General features: G+C 35.4%; 1 protein-coding gene across 1 annotated transcript in view; it reads left to right on the top strand.

Moving 5' to 3' along the window:
• The window catches only part of LOC120354141 (putative uncharacterized protein DDB_G0290521), a 37,103-nt gene extending 25,593 nt beyond the window's left edge, over positions 1–11,510 (top strand). The window contains exon 2 of the mRNA XM_039440470.1: positions 10,718–11,510. Within this exon, the coding sequence (XP_039296404.1) occupies positions 10,800–11,495 (696 nt within the window). The 5' untranslated portion in view covers positions 10,718–10,799 and the 3' untranslated portion in view covers positions 11,496–11,510. The remainder of the gene's footprint in view (positions 1–10,717) is intronic.
• Positions 11,511–21,836: the final 10,326 nt, after the last annotated feature.

Here is a 21,836-nt window from a genome sequence, read left to right on the forward strand (position 1 = left end):
TCAAGTGAATCTATTTTTCAATGATTGGATGATGAATTTCAATAATGAAGATTGAATTTAATGTTAATTAATTTTTACAATGTTGGAAAACGAGCGGGCAACGTTGCAGAGGTAGAAAAGGATAGCGCTATCTGCTTTGTGGAATGATAGACAAGGATAGCAACACCAATGTTTATCAAATACTGCCATTATAACGTGGACCACACTATAGCAATTAGAGTTCGACAATATGATACAGTATCATCTCAACTTGATACACAACACCATAATTTGATACAAAACAGGATAGAGCTATCTGCTTTGTGGAATGATAGACAAGGATAGCAACACCAATGTTGATCAAATACTGCCATTATAACGTGGACCTCACTATAAAGTGAATATTATTATTATTACATTAATATAACATTAATATTTATTACATTTCCCAATCACAATATCAAGTTATTAATATGGGGGCACCGAGCTTCGCTCGTTATTTTTATTTATTGATAAACAGAATTCAATTCTCTAAAATTATCGTCACATGATATAAAATGATATCACAGCTCGCTGACATACGTCAGCTTATGTATTTCAGGGATGCGATATTTTGATTTTTCACATACTCACTTTTTTACTATCCACAGCTGTTTCAGCCAAGGATGAATATTATCCTTTTAATGTCGTTCAGCGAGTTTTCTCAAGGATGAGACCTAGTGCAATCGAATCTTTATATCATAAACCCACTATGTTCCAAATTTCGTGAAAATCGTTAGAGCCGTTTTCGAGATCCGTTAAACATAAATAACCAGATATAAAAATAGCGAGATATAAAAATAACCAGATATATAAATACAGAAATTATTGCTCGCTTAATAATTATAATAGGATGATTGGGAGAGAATCATCAGGATAAAGCCAAAACTGTTTCTTTCCCCATTTTGATAAAAATAGTCCAAATGAGGACTATGAGGACCAAATGAGTGTATGAAAACACTTTTCAAAACATGAAAAGTATGATATAATTCATTCTTAATATTTTCCTTAAATTGGTTGAAAATATATACTTACCAACTCCAACACCTCGTCATTCAATGATATATTATCTTTCTCATTGATTTTCTTCCTTGTTGTTTTCCTTTTCAGTTCGTTCCCTGTCTCGTTCAGTTTTCGTTGTCTTCGTTCAGTTTTCGTTTGTAGCAGTGTTTGAACCAAGCAGTGTTTTCGTTTTTTATGTCTTGTCCGTTAAATGCGTCTGCCAGGCTCTGAAAATAAAAAGCAATAAAAATTTTATGTTTCCTCAGTTTTATTACTACACTGAACTGCAGTTATGGTTAAATCCACTTTATATTGTCAGTACACCTTATCGAAAACATCAATGTTTACCCATTTACAAAGTAGTGACAGTTTTGAAGTGAAACTGACTATAAAAAGGGATTATATGTCAATTTAGTATATAAAATAATATCTATGTACATGATCAGCACATTATGTGTTTCAGAGACGATGTTGGGATAGGTTAGGAACTAATAATATTGAACACAGTTTTTAGTATAGTGAGGTCCACGTTATAATGGCAGTATTTGATTGACATTGGTGTTGCTATCCTTGTCTATCATTCCACAAAGCAGATAACTCTATCCTGTTTTGTATCAAATTATGGTGTTGTGCATCAAGTTGAGATGATACTGCATCATATTGTGTTGATACTGTATCATATTGTCTGTATGTCGAAAACCCTGATGCCAAATCGCTTCTATGCTACGGAGGAATATGATCAACTATTTTTGTCATTTGACAAAGCAGATAGCTTCCATTTCCATGATTGAGAATTAATATTTTGTCTATTAATTGCATCTTCACATTGTGAAAAACTATCTGGCAACGTTGCAGAGCTGGAAAATGATAGAGCTATCTGTTTTGTCGAGTGATAGACAAGGATAGCAACACCAATGTTGATCAAATACTGCCATTATAACGTGGACCTCACTATAGCAATTAGTGTTCGACAATATGATACAGTATCATCTCAACTTGATACACAACACCACAATTTGATACAAAACAAGATAGAGCTATCTGCTCTGTGGAATGATAGACAAGGATAGCAACACCAATGTTAATCAGGTGCTGATTTTATAACGTGGACCTCACTATAGAACAAGAACAACCACAGTATTTTATGTGTTAATTCCTCAGATATAGAAGATTTTTTTATTGATTTAAATTACTATATATGCTGTCCTATAATCTAATTCACAATATCATCTAATTGACAATATACCTAATTATTCCATAAATTTTAAAGTGGAATATGAAGTGGAGAATTATTGGTTGATATTACTACTCCTTCTTCCTTCTGTTTCCATTTTTCATATTCTCTTTTTTTTGTATTCTTTCTAGTTTTCTTCCTTTCTTCTCCTCCTCCTCATTCTTCTTCTTATTCTCCATTCCCTACTCCTTCTCCTTCTACGTCGTTGTAAATTACTACTTGTACTGATATTGGGCACTGTAATTTCATGAATCTAATATTAGATGAACCTTACATTCAATATTTAGAATGAATTCGCTCTGATTTGGGATAATAATATAATATTGTGTTGAATCTACACTAATAGGTCCACAAACAACTGATAAACCTACAGTATTGGAAGAGCAGGATATCAAATAATAATAATTTTCCTTTACTTACACTCCAACGAAAGGTAATGTTGAAGAGAAAAAAGAGAGGTGATGAAGAAGAATAAGAAGAAGATGTACGAGGACAAGAATATGAAGAAGAAGAAGGAGAAGGCGAAAATAAAGGAGCTGAATGACAAGAACAAGAAGAATAAGAATAAGATGGAGCTGACGAAGAAGGAGAAAAAGAAGAAGAAGATTATGAAGAAGAACAAGAAAAGCAGAAGATGAAGAATAGAATGTAGGAGGACAAGAAGACGAAGGAGAAGGAAAAATCGAAGATGATGATGAAGAAGAAGAACAAGAAGATGTACGAGGTCAATGAAAAGAAGAAGGAGAAAATGAAGAAGATGGAGAAGGAAAACTTGTAAATGATGATGATGAAGAAGAAGAACAAGGAGATGTACAAGGTCAAAAAAAAGAAGAAGGAGAGAATGAAGAAGATGGAGGACAAGAAGAAGAAGGAGGATGAGGTGAAGAAGATGAAGAAGGACATGAAAAAAAAGAAAATGTAGGACAAGAACAAGAAGGAGAAGGAGAAGGAGAAATTGAAGATTATTATGATGAAGAAGAAGTAGAACAAGGAGATGTACGAGGTCATAAAAAAGAAGGAGAGAATGAAGAAGATGGAGGACAAGAAGAAGATGAAGGAGTAGGATGAGGAGAAAAAGAAAAAGAATAAGAAGGAGCTGACAGAGAAGTGGACAAATAATAATAAGGAGCTGGAAGAGAAGCAGAAGAAGAAGAAAAGAAGAAGAAGAAGAAGAAGAAGAAGAAGAAGAAGAAGAAGAAGAAGAAAGATCGTGATCAGTGAGTATAGAATGTTATTATATTCGATACTCACTGATCGTGACAGGATATCTCTACATCTACTGTTTTGAAAAAGTGCTGGTCTGACCTTTTTTTCAATTCTTCGATTTTGATCTTTGTGAAGCACACAAAAACATTACATTGTCTGATTTATGGGAAAGGTGACCTCATGCTAATTTATGGTGTGATTTATTCCTATGACAATCATGGCGAACGGTCAGCATTTCCTCATAAATAACTCTTGAAAGCCCCCCATTCCACCAATGCTCACACTTTAAAGTGAAAATCTTACTATAGAAATCCTTCACAAATTATAATATTAGATCAGCACACAGCTTTGTTACCTAAAACAATAGATCTGTGTAGTGTGGTCCATGTTATAATGGCTGTGGAGAAAGATAGGAGAACAGCGGTGCCGATTCTCTGGCTTGTTACTGCCTTCTATAGAGGATAGCTGATAGCGGTATATCTCATGTGATATTGACTGTTCATTCTTGTTTGAAATAATTGTTGCATTTTATTTATTGATTAAATATATATTTTTAATGAATCTATAATATAGTAAAGGAAAGAACTGGCTTATACTTGTAGGGGATAGGAAATTGACGAATGACGCATCATCACGTCTCAACTACTCAACTCATTAACTTCACATTTTGCATATACGTTCTCAATTTACTGAGGATGGTTATAGGCTTATTTTAAATTCTTCAAGTTTTCAGTTTGTCAAGGATGTAATTAGACTAAATCTGCTAGTTTAAAATAAGTTTTGAAATCGAGATTAAATGTTCTGTTAATTAATATTATATTTTTACATTGATTGAAATGATATGGCATCGTTGTGGGCCAAGGATAGAGCTATCTGCTTTGTGGAATGATAGACAAGGATAGCAACACCAATGCTCATCGATTACTGCCATTATAACGTGGACCTCACTATAGAACAAGAACAACCACAATATTATACATTATCAACACAATATGATACAGTATCATCTTAACTTGATACACAACATCATAATTTGATACAGAACAGGATAGAGCTATCTGCTTTGTGGGATGATAGACAAGGATAGCAACACCAATGTTATTCGAATACTGCCATTATAACGTGGACCTCACTATAAAACAAGAACAACCACAATATGATACAGTATCACCTCAACTTGATACACAACACCATAATTTGATACAAAACGGGATAGAGCAATCTGCTTTGTGGAATGACAGACAAGGATAGCAACACCAATCTTGATCAAATACTGCTATTATAACGTGGACCTCACTAAAGCAATGTTTGTGCGACAATATGATACAGTATCATCCCAACTCGATACACAACACCATTATTTGATACAAAACGGGATAGAGCTATCTGTTTTGTGGAATGATAGACAAGGATAGCAACACCAATGTTAGTCGAATACTGCCATTATAACGTGGACCTCACTATAGAACAAGAACAACCACAATATGATACAGTATCACCTCAACTTGATACACAACACCATAATTTGATACAAAACAAGATAGAGCTATCTGCCTTGTGGAATGACAGACAAGGATAGCAACACCAATCTTGATCAAATACTGCTATTATAACGTGGACCTCACTAAAGCAATGTTTGTGCGACAATATGATACAGTATCATCCCAACTCGATACACAACACCATTATTTGATACAAAACGGGATAGAGCTATCTGCTTTGTGGAATGATAGACAAGGATAGCAACACAAATGTTAGTTGAATACTGCCGCTATAACGTGGACCTCACTATATAGTGTTTATTATGCAAAGAGGTCATAGCAGCGTGTGTTGCTGTACATCTATATGCGGTCTGGTGTGATATTCTCTGTTCAAAAAGTGAGCAGTGCTTGGATAGTAAGCTCTGATGTTATATCCATAAGGAAAGCTGATATTCTTTTCAAAGTGAATATTTCACCTAGTACGTTTTTAAATTGCAAATCAGACGGTTATTCCTGTAGTAGTGTTCTTTATTCTACCTCTTCTTCTTCTTCTTCTTATTCTTCTTCTCCGTCTTATTCTGCTTCTTCTCGCTTCTTCTTCTCTATCATCTCCTTCTCCATTTGGTAGAGAGTTAGTGGGGAGGATATTTTCAATATTCTTTCCGAAGAATGGACATTGATATGTCCAAAGCTCCGCCAATTTATGTAGATGCATAACAATATAATATCTATAGTTTTTATATTACAAATTACTTTTTCATATCATATACAGTTCAATAATTATTTTCTTAGTCTATATTATGTAAATCCATCTATAATGTTGCTGTATTGTAAGCTATTGTATATAAGTGTATAAGCCAGTTTATATTGTAATCTACATAAATAAAGTACTCAATCAATCAATCTTATTCTTCTTCTTCTTCTTCTTCTACTACTTCTTTTTGTTTTTTATCCTTTCTCCATCTCCTTACAACTATAGTGAGGTCCACGTTATAATGGCAGTATTTGACTAACATTGGTGTTGCTATCCTTGTCTATCATTCAACAAAGCTGATAGCTCTATCGTATTCTGTATCAAATTGTGGTGTTGTGTATCTAGTTGAGATGATACTGTATCAAATTGTGGTTGTTCTTGTTCTATAGTTAGGTCCACGTTATAATGGCAGTGAAGGAAGATACGAGAACAACGTTACCAAATTGACTCCATTTTGCCACTGAGTGTACACAGCTGTTATTCAATTCATCCCATTAAATTTGATCTAATATTAATTTCAATTCAAATTATAAATTTCATGTCAAATTGATTAAATCCATCAATAAAATCTTTTTTTTTCATAATCTGATTCTAAACTCTGCTTTTATAACTGAGATCGGATTTACAAGCCTGAAATGGCGGCTAATTTGAAAAGCTGTGATTCACCAATCTGAACTTCAAAACAACAGCAATTAAGTTTTTCACTGGGTATTCTATTCCAATTTCTTTCTAAAATAATAGAAATCCTATCTATAATAAGATAATTTCAATTGAAATAATAATGAAATAACCTTTCAATATTATTTATACCGGTACCAGTGTAGGCCTAACCTATTGCGGTAAACTGAAGTCTAGGATGGTCTCAAAGTTATCAACTTTTTAATTCGCATTTTAAGTATAATTTGTGTTTCTCATACGCTAATATCTAAAAATAATTTCATTCATTCAAAAATACATTTAAAATCAATTAAACGACTCCTCTACTTTATAATTTTGTTACAAATCAAAATAAAACATGGCGGCTGAGTATTGTTTGTCTACTTCTGTACAGTCACTGTCAAAAGTGAAATAAAATATTTCTGGCCAACTGACAACATTGCAAAGCTAGATAGAGAGATAGTGCTATCTGTTTTGTTGCATGTTAGACAAGGCTAACAACACTATTATCAGTCATACACTGCCATTATAACGTGAACCTCACTATAGTCTTCATCCAAAAATCTTCTTGTCCCTATCATCTTTTTCAAATTTTTGTTTCTCTCAATCTTGCCACCATCTCTTCTCTTCCGTTATTTTTCTCACTCTTTCTCCTCCTCCTCCCTACCCTTCTCATCATCATCATCCTCCTCATCTTCGGATATGTTGAATAAAAATTCAGGCAATGATTCTATAAACATGGCAAATATTATTACTTTCCTTGCCCTATTACCATAGGTAAGGAAAGTATTGCTTTCCAAAAAAAATTAAGGTACCCCAATTTCTAAATTTCTATACGTTTCAAGGTCCCCTGAGTCCAAAAAAGCGGTTTTTGGGTATGGTCTGTATGTGAGTATGAGTATGTGCGTCTGTGTACACGATATATCATCTCCCAATTAACGGAATGACTTGAAATTTGGAACTTAAGGTCCTTCCCTTATAAGGATCCGACACGAACAATTTCGATCAAATGCAATTCAAGATGGCGACTAAAATGGCGAAAATGTTGTCAAAAACAGGGTTTTTCGTGATTTTCTCGGAAACGGCTCCAACGATTTTGATCAAATTCATACTTAAAATAGTCATCGATAAGCTCTATCAACTGCCACAAGTCCCATATCTGTAAAAATTTCAGGAGCTCCGCCCCATCAATGCAGATAGATTCCCAATTATCAGGCTTCAGATACAATTGAAACAAAAAAAATCAAGTGGAGTAGATTGAGCATAAAAATCTCTACAATTAATGTTCAGTAACATTTTCACCTAAAATTGAAAATAAGCTTTAAATTCGAGAAAATGTGATTATTCAATATTGCAAATTATTGTTGATTCTATTAAATCATTCACTATGAAGAGATAGCAGACCTCATGTGTGTCTCCAGCGTTATTGCCCTGTCACCAGCTGGCTCAAATCTTTGAATAGTAGACTTGAGATGCGCGGGAACACTAGCGTCAGGTGATCAATCTTCATAACGGCAAGGAAAGTTGTGTGAGTGCGCCACACCAGATTTTTTATATCGCATTGGAGCAAAGCTTGAACTACAGTTTATTATGATGACGTCAAAAATCGGGTTTTCTCAAATTTTCAAGCCTTCTATGAAACTATCTCTTCTTCTGTCTCTATCTCGCTGTCTCTCTTTCATTCACACTTACTCTCTCTCTCACTCAATTTTTCCCTTTCTCAATCTGTTCCTAGAGCTATATTATGTTCCAGTTTCTCATCTATCTTGTATTATGTTATGTTATGTTATAACACCAGTTCCTATATTCTGATTCACTCACTCTGTCTCTCTCCCTCATTCACAATAAATTTATCACTCTCTCTCTCTCTCTCTCTATCAGTCTCTCACTACAGCTTTCTTTCTTCATCTTCTTCCTATAGCTATATGACTGTCTGTCTTACTCTCATTCATTCTCTCTCACTCCAATTCATTCCTTACTACTACTCACTCACTATAACTCTCAATCACTCGCTCACTCTCTCTCACTCTATCACTTTTTCTCTCTCTCTCACTCAGTCCATCCTTGTCTAGACGTGTCTAGCGCGATCAGAGCGAAAGTTGTAAACCAGCCAAGGTCGTTCGCGGCACTCCTGCCAACTGACGGCCTCTTTGTTTAATGTCGAAATTTCCCTGTCGTCGACAAAAGTTCCCACTTACAATAAAATCCTTAACATTTCAGTTATTGTTTGGGTAGAGTAGTCAAGGAACTCAAATTTAGCTAACTATATCAATATGCAGTACTGTATAGTGATTATTTTAAATTATTTATTTTAATAGGGCTATTTGAATGTTTTATTACAAAGAAATAATTATAAAGGGTACCATACCACAGTAGTTATTATTAATGTATGTACAGTCCGGATCCTTTAGCATTGTCTATCGGCGGAGGGACACTATATAGACTACAATACTAGCCCTTCAAAAACATCCATCTTTCCATAAGCAACAGATGCTCTTCTGTATCTTCTAAAAAGCAACGTGTTGCATCCGAAAAGATACACAAGGAGCTTTCATGTATTGTTCCCTTAGACCAGTTATAGAATAGACATGGCCCATTGTATATTCATACTGAAAGTCGATGAAGCCAACATCTACTGCCAAATCCACCCATCTTGACGTCACAACAGTGACGTCACGCATCGTATAGAAATTATAGAAAACTTTGTTGAGTTTGTTGTGTAAGTGTTTATGGTGTTTAACTTACATTGTTGTTATTCAATGCATTGTTGTTAGCTTGGTTGTGACGTCAAGATGGGTGGATTTGGCAGTAGATGTTGGCTTCAGAGGCTAGACTTCCCAGCGTGTCTATTCTATAACTGGTCTAAGATTGTTCCATGAGCAACAAACGCTCTCTTTCCTTCTAAAAAGCAACGTGTTGCGTCCGAAAAGATACACAAGGAGCTCCAATTTATCTCCATAAGCAACAGATGCTCTTTTGTATCTTCTCAAAAGCAACGTGTTGCATACAAAAAGATACACAAGGAGCTTCAATTTATCTTGCAATAAGCAACAGATGCTCTTTTGTATATTCTTGAAAGTAATGTGTTTCATCCGAAAAGATACACAAGGAGCTCCAATTTATCTCCATAAGCAACAGTGATGCTCTTTTGTATCTTCTCAAGAGCAATGTGTTTCATCCGAAAAGATACACAAGGAGCTTCAATGTATCGTTCCATAAGCAACAGATGCTCTTTTGTATCTCCTCAAAAGCAACGTGTTGCATACAAAAAGATACACAAGGAGCTTCAATTTATCTTGCAATAAGCAACAGATGCTCTTTTGTATATTCTTGAAAGTAATGTGTTTCATCCAAAAAGATACACAAGGAGCTTCTATCTATCTTTCCATAGGCAACAGATGCTCTTTTGTATTTTCTCAAAAGCAACGTGTTGCATACAAAAAGATACACAAGGAGCTTCAATGTATCTTCCCATAGGCAACAGATGCCCCTTTGTATCTTCTCAAAAGTAACGTGTTGCATCCAAAAAGATACACAATGAGCTTTAATGTATCTTTCCATAAGCAACAGATGCTCCTTTGTATCTTCTCAAAAGCAACTTGTTGCATCCGTAAATATACACAAGGAGATGTTTGGAGTTAGGTCCTTTTAGCACAACACAGCCTATCAGCTGACATTCGTTCAACATGCTCTTTCCATTGTTGGTGATACATTGCAACTCTCTCATTCATGAAGAATCTCTGTGTGTAGGGAGCTTCCTCCATCTAGGGATCTAGGGTCTCTGAAGCCTGATGTTGAATGATTCAATCTATACTATAATAAAGGAAAGAGCTGGCTTATACACGTAGGGGATAGGAAATTTACGAATGATGCATCATCACGTCTCAACTACCCAACTGATTAACTAAAAAGCAGTCGTTAAGTGATGTCAGAGGCCCTGAAATTGATCAGTTATGACCTGAAAACTCTGACAGCCAGCCTGAGCAAGCCAGGTCTCAAGATATCATTATTATTAACTGAAAAATTGGAAAATTGCATATAGATTCTCAATTTACCTAGGATGGTTATAGGAATGTTTTGAATTCTTCAAGATTTTAATTAGACCCTTATGGAGCATGGGTTCCATGTTCGACCTGCTAGTCGAATCAATGAATTTACTCTATTTTCCAATAATTATTGATCATGATGTCAGCTGCTATTGATTATCGATAACTCATTAAGCTCTATATTTCTTTTTTTTTCACATTTATTGTTGTTTTCACACATATTTGAGTAAATGCTTTCCTGTAAGAACTGGTATTGGAAATAGAATTTGATTCAATTCGAGAATTTTAATAATTCATAATTTTTGTTCGTTTGTTGCAGATGTACACCCATCAGCCTTTCACCACCAATAAGTACCATCAACCAAGATGACAGGGCTACCAACCCCACTCACCATGAAGGAATGGAGCTAAAATTGGCCCTCTACCCTGCCCACAACCTACCACCTCTACCCAACCCGCTCCAGGACCTACAAACTAAATCAACCTTGCTCCAGAGATTACCAAGTACACCCACTCTGCAACAGAACCTTCCAACTGAACCTACCCAGCTCCGAAACCTATCACCTCTACCCAACCCGCACCAGAACCTACAAAGGACATCTACTTTGCTCCAAAACCTACCAAGTGACCCTACTCCACTCCAAAACCTTCCAACAGAACCTACCCAGCTCCAAAACCTATCACCTGAACCTAACCTGCTTCTTAACCCACAAACCCAACCTACCCAGCTCCAAAACCTTTCACCTAAACATATTTTGCACCAGAACCTACACCCTGAACCTACTTTGTCCCAAAATTCACAATCTGAATCTACTCACGCAACTACCACAATGCTAGTAAAGCGAGAACAGTTGGACGACACCACCCCGCTACGAGGAGGCTCCCCAAGGGGCAGTCCGACTCCCCAGGGGGGCCTGAGGGGCTCCTCGTGGCCCCCCTCGCCAAGGGACATGACTCCCTCATATGGCGGGGGTGGTACTCCCCTAAATGGCTACCCTTCTCCCACCATGTCATCGCAGCACAGCAACTATGACAGCTGCCTCAGTCCCAACAGCAAAATTGGTGAGTCAGTGGATAATTTCTACATTTTTTCATAATTTATTTAGATTTCAAATATTTTTGTTTTGGTGTATTGCAGAATTCATGTATGCTATTGTCCGTGATAATATTGGTTTTATATCCTATATTGACTAGTTGAACAAAGCAAATCGATAAATTATAGCAATTGTAGAATTTTTTAACTTTGAAGCACTCGTGAGATATTTGGGACACTCGCCTAGCAACTCGTGCCTCAATACTTTGTGCCTGGCCTTTTAAAAGATAATAAAAAAATAATTTGAATACTTAAAATAAACGTATAGTACCGGTTACACAACAGCCAGTTAATTTTAATCGTGATTAACTCAACGAGACCCAATCAGAGATGCCATCTTTTCGAAAACGCCTTCTCTGATTGGTTCCCGTGAAGTTAATCACGGTTAAATTAACCGGCTGTTGTGCAACCGTCTTTTAAAAATGCCTTCTCTGATTGGTTCCCGTGAAATTAATCACGGTTAAAATTTAACCGGCTGTTGTGCTACCGGGCCTTAGTGATTTAATAGGGTAAACAATCAGGGAATAGTAGATGATGATGAAGAAGAAAGAGAAATAGTAGTTGTAGAAGAAGAAAAAGATGGTGATGAAGAGGAGAAAAGAAGAGGAGGAAGGTGGAATTGGAGAAGCGAAAGATGAAGGAGAAGAAGATGAAGAATTGGCAGCAAGTGAAGGAGAATGGGGAAGAGGGAGAGCAGAATGGATAGAGTGCGAGAAAATAAAAGGAAAAGAAGAAGTAGAAGAAACGATCAAGGAAAATGAGGAAACGAATACTGAGGGAAGACGATGAAAAACGAGAAGAAGAAGTAGTAGTTGTAGAAGAAGAAAAAGATGGTGATGATGAGGAGAAAAGAAGAGGAGGAAGGTGGAATTGGAGAAGCGGAAGATGAAGGAGAAGAAGATGAAGAAATGTCAGCAGGTAATTGATTGATTGATTGAGTACTTTATTTATGTAGATTACATAATTGATTGATTTGGTAGAACTCTCTACCAAAGAAGAGGGAGAGCAGAATGGATAGAGTGCGAGAAAATAAAAGGAAGAGAAAAAGAAGAAGAAGTAGAAGAAACGATCAAGGAAAATGAGGAAACGAATACTGAGGGAAGACGATGAAAAACGAGAAGAAGAAGTAGTAGTTGTAGAAGAAGAAAAAGATGATGATGAGGAGAAAAGAAGAGGAGGAAGGTGGAATTGGAGAAGCGGAAGATGAAGGAGAAGAAGATGAAGAAATGGCAGCAAGTGAAGGAGAATGAGGAAGATTGATTGATTGATTGATTGAGTACTTTATTTATGTAGATTACAATATACTGGTTTATACACTTATATACAATAGCTTACATACAGCACATTATAGATGAATTTACATAATATAGACTAAGAAAATAATTATTGAACTGTATATGATATGAAAAAGCAATTGTAATATAATAACTATAGATAAGATATGTAATGCATCTACATAAATTGGCGGAGCTTTGGACATATCAATGTCCATTCTTCGGAAAGAATATTAAAAATATCCTCCCCACTAACTCTCTACCAAAAGTACCAGTGAAGGAGAATGAGGAAGAGGGAGAGCAGAATGGATAGAGTGCGAGAAAATAAAAGGAGAAGAAGAAGTAGAAGAAAACGATCGAGGAAAATGAGAAAAAGAATGCTGATAGAAGAAGATGAAAAAGGAGAAGAAGGAGAAGGGATAAGTAGTAGAAGTAGAAAAGTTGGTGGTGAAGAAGTATGAGGAGAAGGAAACAAAGTAGAAGAAGATGAAAAACGTGGTGAAGAGAAGAAGAAGTAGTAGTAGGAGAAGAAGAAGAAGAAGAAGAGAAGAAGAAGAAGAAGAAGAGAAGAAGAGACCCTCTACACCACCACAATACAATAAACAGCAACCAATGACAATGATTGTTTCAAATCAAGGTTTATGACCCCATTACCACCCTCCATATAATGGTTCACAGCGTAATAATATTATCTGTGGTTTAATTAAACCCTTAGCAATCCAATACCCAGCGTTATAATCCACCACGTTATAATGGCAGTATTTGATCTACATTGGTGTTGCTATCCTTGTCTATCATTCCACAAAACAGATAGCTCTATCCTGTTTTGTATCAAATTATGGTTTTGTGTATCAAGTTGAGATGATACTGTATCATGTTGTGGTTGTTCTTTTACTATAGTGAGGTCCACGTTATAATGGCAGTATTTGATTAACATTGGTGTTGCTATCCTTATCTATCATTCCACAAAGCAAATAGCTCTATCATGTTTTGTATCGAATTATGGTGATGTGTATCAAGTTGAGCTGATACTGTATCATATTGTCGAGTACAAATTGCTATAGTGAGGTCCACGTTATAATGGCAGTGTTTGATTAACAGTAGTGTTGCTATCCTTGTCTATCATTCCACAAAGCAGAGATAGCTCTATCCCGTTTTTTATCAAATTATGGTGGTGAGTATCAAGTTGAGATGATACTGTATCATATTGTCGAGTACAAATTGCTATAGTGAGGTCCACGTTATAATGGCAGTAGTTGATCAACATTGGTGTTGTTATCCTTGTCTAGCATTCCACAAAACAGATAGCTCTATCCTGTTTTGTATCAAATTATGGTGTTGTGTATCAAGCTGAGATGATACTGTATCATATTGTCGAGCACAAATTGCTATAGTGAGGTCCACGTTATAATGGCAGTATTTGATCAACATTGGTATTGCTATCCTTGTCTATCATTCCACAAAGCAGATAGCTCTATCCTGTTTTGTGTCAAATTATGGTGTTGTGTATCAAGTTGAGATGATACTGTATCATATTGTCGAACTCTATATTGCTATAGTGAGGTCCACGTTATAATGGCAGTATTTGATTAACATTGGTGTTGCTATCCTTGTCTATCATTCCACAAGGCAGATAGCTCTATCCTGTTCTATATCAAATTATGTGTTGTGTATCAAGTTGAGATGATACTGTATCATATTGTCGAACACTAATCGCTATAGTGATGTCCACGTTATAATGGCAGTATTTGATCTACATTGGTGTGCTATCCTTGTCTATCATTCCACAAAGCAGATAGCTCTATCCTGTTTTGTATCAAAGTATGGGTCGTGTATCAAGTGAGATGATACTGTATCATATTGTCGAACTCTATATTGCTATAGTGAGGTCCACGTTATAATGGCAGTATTTGATTAACATTGGTGTTGCTATCCTTATCTATCATTCCACAAAGCAGATAGCTCTATCCTGTTTTGTATCAAATTATTGTGTGTATCAAGTTGAGCTGATACTGTATCATATTGTCGAGCACAAATTGCTATAGTGAGGTCCACGTTATAATGGCAGTATTTGATTAACACTACTGTTGCTATCCTTGTCTATCATTCCACCAAACAGATAGCTCTATCCTGTTTTGTATCAAATTATGGTGTTGTGTATCAAGCTGAGATGATACTGTATCATATTGTCGAGCACAAATTGCTATAGTGAGGTCCACGTTATAATGGCAGTATTTGATCAACATTGGTATTGCTATCCTTGTCTATCATTCCACAAAGCAGATAGCTCTATCCTGTTTTGTGTCAAATTATGGTGTTGTGTATCAAGTTGAGATGATACTGTATCATATTGTCGAACTCTATATTGCTATAGTGAGGTCCACGTTATAATGGCAGTATTTGATTAACATTGGTGTTGCTATCCTTGTCTATCATTCCACAAGGCAGATAGCTCTATCCTGTTCTATATCAAATTATGGTGTTGTGTATCAAGTTGAGATGATACTGTATCATATTGTCGAACACTAATCGCTATAGTGATGTCCACGTTATAATGGCAGTATTTGATCTACATTGGTGTTGCTATCCTTGTCTATCATTCCACAAAGCAGATAGCTCTATCCTGTTTTGTATCAAAGTATGGGGTCGTGTATCAAGTTGAGATGATACTGTATCATATTGTCGAACTCTATATTGCTATAGTGAGGTCCACGTTATAATGGCAGTATTTGATTAACATTGGTGTTGCTATCCTTATCTATCATTCCACAAAGCAGATAGCTCTATCCTGTTTTGTATCAAATTATTGTGTGTATCAAGTTGAGCTGATACTGTATCATATTGTCGAGTACAAATTGCTATAGTGAGGTCCACGTTATAATGGCAGTATTTGATTAACATTGGTGTTGCTCTCCTTGTCTATCATTCCACAAAGCAGACAGAGCTATCCTTTTCTAGCTCCGCAGCTTTTCATAACTAACAGCTGTGACAATTCTATCCTCTAATTACTGTTTCTAACACAATCTGGAAGAGAAGACAGTATTGTTTCTCACAGTAATTGCGATGGTGGGCAAAATTGCTGTTCCGAAATTGATTTTTGTGTATTGAATCTTCATTTCTCATATTTATTTATTTGTATTGAAACAATAAAGCATCAAATCTTGAAGCTAATTATTTCATATATTTATTTATATTGTAACATTAAAGCATCTAACTTTGAAGCTCATATCAAAACATCAAATTAATTTTTGTATAATGAAACTTTATTTCATTCATTTATTGACCGAACGATGTGAGGTCTAAGATTCAAGTCAACGGTTTGGCATTTCTCTTAATGTTTAAATGTTTATATGTTGCACATTTAAGGCGAAACGCGGTAATAGATTTTCATGAAATTTGACAGGTATGTTCCTTTTTTAATTGCGCGTCGACGTATATACAAGGTTTTTTGAAATTTTGCATTTCAAGGATAATATAAAAGGAAAAAGGAGCCTCCTTCATACGCCAATATTAGAGTAAAAATCAGACTATAGAATTATTCATCATAAATCATCTGTGTAGTGGACTATAATACTACCCGTTCAAAAACATCGAACATCTTGAAAATGTATCTTTCCATCAACGTTGTAGACAGTTGCAGCCAGACCTGATAACAGCGCTCACACTCACATTCCGGGACGACACGTCACGGTACGATAGGACAGAAAGCTCTATGTTTATTTAGGATTTTTTCTAGACATTTTAAATTGATGAATTATTTATTATTTTTTGAGAAAACATGACAAGTCAATGTAACTTACTGAGCGCGAGGTCTACTGTTCACAGAACTACTAGTTTATTTATATTGAATCATTAAAGCCTCAAACCTTGAAGCTTATATTAAAACTTCAAAACCTTCGACAGACTCCACCCAAACACTTGTTAAAATATCTGCAATAATTGTGGAATTCACGTTATGAAGTCAATGGAAATGATAGGACAACATTGTTGTCGATTCTCTGTTACCACCGCCTTGTATAGTAGATAGCTGTGATTTCAGGCATACCCCTATATCTGATATTAAAATATTAATATAAATATTCTTGAATTATTGTTGAATCCTGTCAATGATGATATAGTTGATACTCTAGAAGATAATGTTGATACTCTTCATCAAATATTTATTTCATTTATCAAGAAAATTCACGATTTAATAATGAGTTTCTATAATATTGTGTAGTTGGTTGTTTCTCTTCATAGCCAACAAACGATTTTGAAAATTATAGAGCTATCTGCTTTTTCTGATGTCAGACAAGGATAGCAACACCTATGTATCAAATACGACCATTATAACGTGGACCTCACCACAGCAATTAGAGTTCGACAATATGATACAGTATCAACATAATATGATACAGTATCAACACAATATGATACAGTATCACCATAATATGATACAGTATCAACACAATATGATACAGTATCACCATAATATGATACAGTATCAACACAATATGATCCAGTGTCATCTCAACTTGATACACAACACCATAGTTTGATACGAAACAGGATAGAGCTATCTGCTTTGTGGAATGATAGACAAGGATAGCAACACCAATGTTAATCAAATACTGTCATCATAACATGGACCTCACTATAGAACATGAACAACCACAACAGGATACATATCAACAGAATATGATACAGTATCATCTCAACTTGATACACAACACCATAGTTTGATACGAGACAGGATAGAGCTATCTGCTTTGTGGAATGATAGACAAGGATAGCAACACCAATGTTAATCAAATACAGCCATTGAAATGTGGACCTCACTATAGAACAAGAACAACCACAACATGATACATATCAACAGAATATGATACAGTATCATCTCAACTTGATACACAACACCATAGTTTGATACGAAACAGGATAGAGCTATCTGCTTTGTGGAATGATAGACAAGGATAGTACCATCAATGTAGTTGATCAGGTGCTGACCTAATGAGGAAATGGAGATGATGACGATGATGAAGAAGAAGATGAAGAAGAATAAGAAGAAGAAGAAGAAGAATTTAGAAGAAATACAACCAGAAGACAACGAAAAGGTAGACAGCTGATAATAAAATGTATTACACAATGCTATACGGGCTGGATAGGGGTAATTTAAACAGTCTAGGCCTTGATAGAACTCTACTCTTAGAAAAATGTTTTGTAAAAATGTTCCAACATTTTTTTCTAGTACTGTATTACTTTAGAGCTGGTTATTTATCAATTCATATATTATGATGTATTCACAATAAGTTGGCAATGTAATACGGGAATGGATTCGGAGGTACTTCCCCTTCTTCATCTTCTATTTCTTCTACTTCTTCGAGTTCTTCTTCTTTTTCTTCTTCTTCTACTTCTTCTTCTTTGTTATCTTCTAGTTTTTCCACTTCTTCTCCTTCTCCTCCTCCTCCTCCTCCTCCTCCTCCTCCTCCTCCTCCTTCTCCTTCTTCTTCTTCTTCTTCATCATCATCATCATCATCGTCTTCTACTTCTTCCACTTCTTCTGCTCCCCCTTCTTCTTCCTCGATGTCTTCTTCTTCTTCCTTTTCTTCTTCTTCATCATCATTACCCTCTTCTTCTTCATCTTTTTCTTCTTCTTCGACATCATCTTCTTCTTCTTCTCCATGATCCATCTTCTTCTATTCCTTCATCATAATCATCATCATCATCTTTCTTTCTCCATCATCGCATTGAATTCGTCTTCTTCATTGTCCTTCTTCTTCTTCTTCATCATCATCATCATCGTCTTCTACTTCTTCCACTTCTTCTGCTCCCCTTCTTCTTCCTCTTTGTCTTCTTCTTCCTTTTCTTCTTCTTCTTCATCATCATCATTACCCTCTTCTTCTTTTTCTCCTTCTTCGACATCATCATCTTCTTCTCCTTCTCCATGATCATCTATCTTCTTTCATTCCTTCATCATCATCATCATCATCATCTTTCTTTCTCCATCATCGCATTAAGCATTGAATTCGTCTTCTTCATTTTTGTCATTTCTCTCTCTACAGATGGGAATTACTGAGATATTGCAATTATTAATTAATTATTATTATTAAATGTAAATCCAAATTAAATGCTGTAATTCAATCATTTCTCTTTCTCCTTCTTAGTTTCTCTTTCTCGTTCTCCTCCTATCTGTTCATTTATTTATTTATTCGTGGACAGAATCACAAATCATATAAATATGATTAGGAAGGAACACAGGCTTGGCCCAATCTATTCCATTCCCAAATTTTGATAAATTAATGAAATAATGTTCAAAAAATAGGTTATGTTTCTACTGTAGAACGTTCAAGTTCAATTTTCCTCCAAAAATATAATATAAGCTAAACATTTTGAACTGAGAGAAATATTGAAACACCAAACTATATTTAAATATAACACTGTTGTTCTGCATTGCATTATTTTTCTCTCTCTTTCGTTCGCATTCTCATTCTCTTCCCTAATTCTATTCTTAAACTTAGTTTTATTTTTCGAGGTTAGAATTTGACTTGCAAAGTTGTTACAGCTACTAGTCTATGCAAGTTTTTTTTTGTGTTCCTAACTGTTATTCATTTATTTATGCAGGCACAAAAACGTTATCTTTTGTTCAATATTTGCTGAACAGTTGAAAATTTTCTTTCCAGTTTCCCACTTACTCACTTACTCCGTCTTTTTCTTCATCTACTTTTTCTTTTTCTTCGTCATCTTCTTCTTCTTCTTTTCTTCTACTAACCTACTTCTTCCTTTTTCTCCTTCTCCTGTCTTCATCTTCTATTCCTTCGTCTTCTTCAATATCTTCCTCCCATCCTTTTCCCTCTTTCTTCTTCTTCTCCTTCTTTTCAATTCATTTCTTCTCCTACTCCTTCATCATCTTTCTCCTCTTCTCCTCCTCCACGGCGTCATTCTACCGCTCTTCCCCCGGCTGAAAAGCACCCGTCAGCTGCTGCTATCTTTCGGATATTTTTTCAAGTAGTTCACTTTTTCGTCAACAGGTAGTGCTTTGTGTGCTGTATGCAGGTTCCACTAGAATATGCCTTTGTACTGTATCATATTGTCTTGATACTGTATCATGTTGTGGTTGTTATTGTTCTATAGTGAGGTCCACGTTATAATGGCAGTATTCGATTAACATTGGTGTTGCTATCCTTGTCTATCATTCCACAAAGCAGTTAGTTCTACCATGTTTTGTATCAAATTATGATGTTGTGTATCAACTTGAAATGATACTGTATCATGTTGTGGTTGTTATTGTTCTATAGTGAGGTCCACGTTATAATGGCAGTATTCGATTAACATTGGTGTTGCTATCCTTGTCTATCATTCCACAAAGCAGTTAGTTCTACCCTGTTTTGTATCAAATTATGGTGTTGTGTATCAACTTGAAATGATACAGTATCATGTTGTGGTTGTTATTGTTCTATAGTGAGGTCCACGTTATAATGGCAGTATTCGATTAACATTGGTGTTTCTATCCTTGTCTATCATTCCACAAAGCAGATAGCTCTTTTTTTCCAACTCTCCAATGTTGCCACATCGTTTGCTAGATATGAATAAATATAATGACCAACCAAAATATTTCATGTTGATTATGAAAATTCATGATTAAATCATGAGGAAAAATATTCTCTTGATGAATACAATATGATTGATTATTTCTAGCAAGAATGAACAGTTAATATATTACATCAGATATACCGGTATCAGCTATCCTCTGTGGAAGACAGTGACAAGGCAGAGAATCGGCAATGATGATATCGTAATGCCGTTCTGATAAATTGATATAATTTGTTGAACAATACACTTCCAAATTTCACGATCTGGCAACGTTGCGGAGGCAGAAAGGATAGAGCTATCTGGTTTGTGGAATGATAGACAAGGATAGCAACACCAATGTTAATCGAATACTGCCATTATAACGTGGACCTCACTATAGTATAAATTAGTGTTCGACAATATGATACAGTATCATCTCAACTTGATACAAAACAGAATAGAGCTATCTGGTTTGTGGAATGATAGACAAGGATAGCAACACCAATGTTAATCAAATACTGTCATTATAACGTGGACCTCACTATAGCAATTAGTCTTTGACAAAATGATACAGTATCAACACAATATGATTCAGTATCATGTCAACTTGATACACAACACCATAATTTGTTACAAAACAGGATAGAGCTATCTGGTTTGTGGAATGATAGACAAGGATAGCAACACCAATGTTGATCAAATACAACCATTATAACGTGGACCTCACTATAGCAATTAGTCTTTGACAAAATGATACAGTATCAACACAATATGATTCAGTATCATCTCAACTTGATACACAACACTATAATTTGATACAAAACAGGATAGAGCTATCTGGTTTGTGGAATGATAGACAAGGATAGCAACACCAATGTTAATCTAATACTGCCATTATAACGTGGACCTCACTATAGAACAATAACAACCACAACATGATACAGTATCAACACAATATGATACAGTATCATCTCAACTTGATACACAACACCATGATTTCAAAATAGAATAGAGCTAACTGCTTTGTGGAATGATAGACAAGGATAGCAACACCAATGTTAATCAAACACTGCCATTATAACGTGGACCTCACTATAGCAATTAGTGTTCGACAATATGATACAGTATCATCTCGACTTGATACACAACACCATAATTTGTTACAAAACCACATAGAGCTATCTGCTTTGTGGAATGATAGACAAGGATAGCAACACCAATGTTAATCAGGTGTTTCCATTATAACGTGGACCTCACTATAGAATTAGAAATCCCTTTCAAGGAACTTTCTTGAAATCCAGGAATTCTCATTTAGGAAATGTCAATACTACAACAAAGGTAGACTTGACACAATAAAGTCTCTGCTACAAAAACCCTGCTAAATAGTATTTTTTTTTCAAAAGCTCTATGCTGTTATCAGAGAGTATAGGACGAAAGTCGTAAATATTGTATAGTTGAATTCTATAGAAGAATTTAAACATTCAATAGAGTATATATTCTATCAGAGACAAAATATACAACTC

The sequence above is a fragment of the Nilaparvata lugens genome, chromosome 14 (genome assembly GCF_014356525.2).
Source record: "Nilaparvata lugens isolate BPH chromosome 14, ASM1435652v1, whole genome shotgun sequence".
In the NCBI taxonomy this organism is placed as follows: Eukaryota; Metazoa; Arthropoda; class Insecta; order Hemiptera; family Delphacidae; genus Nilaparvata; species Nilaparvata lugens.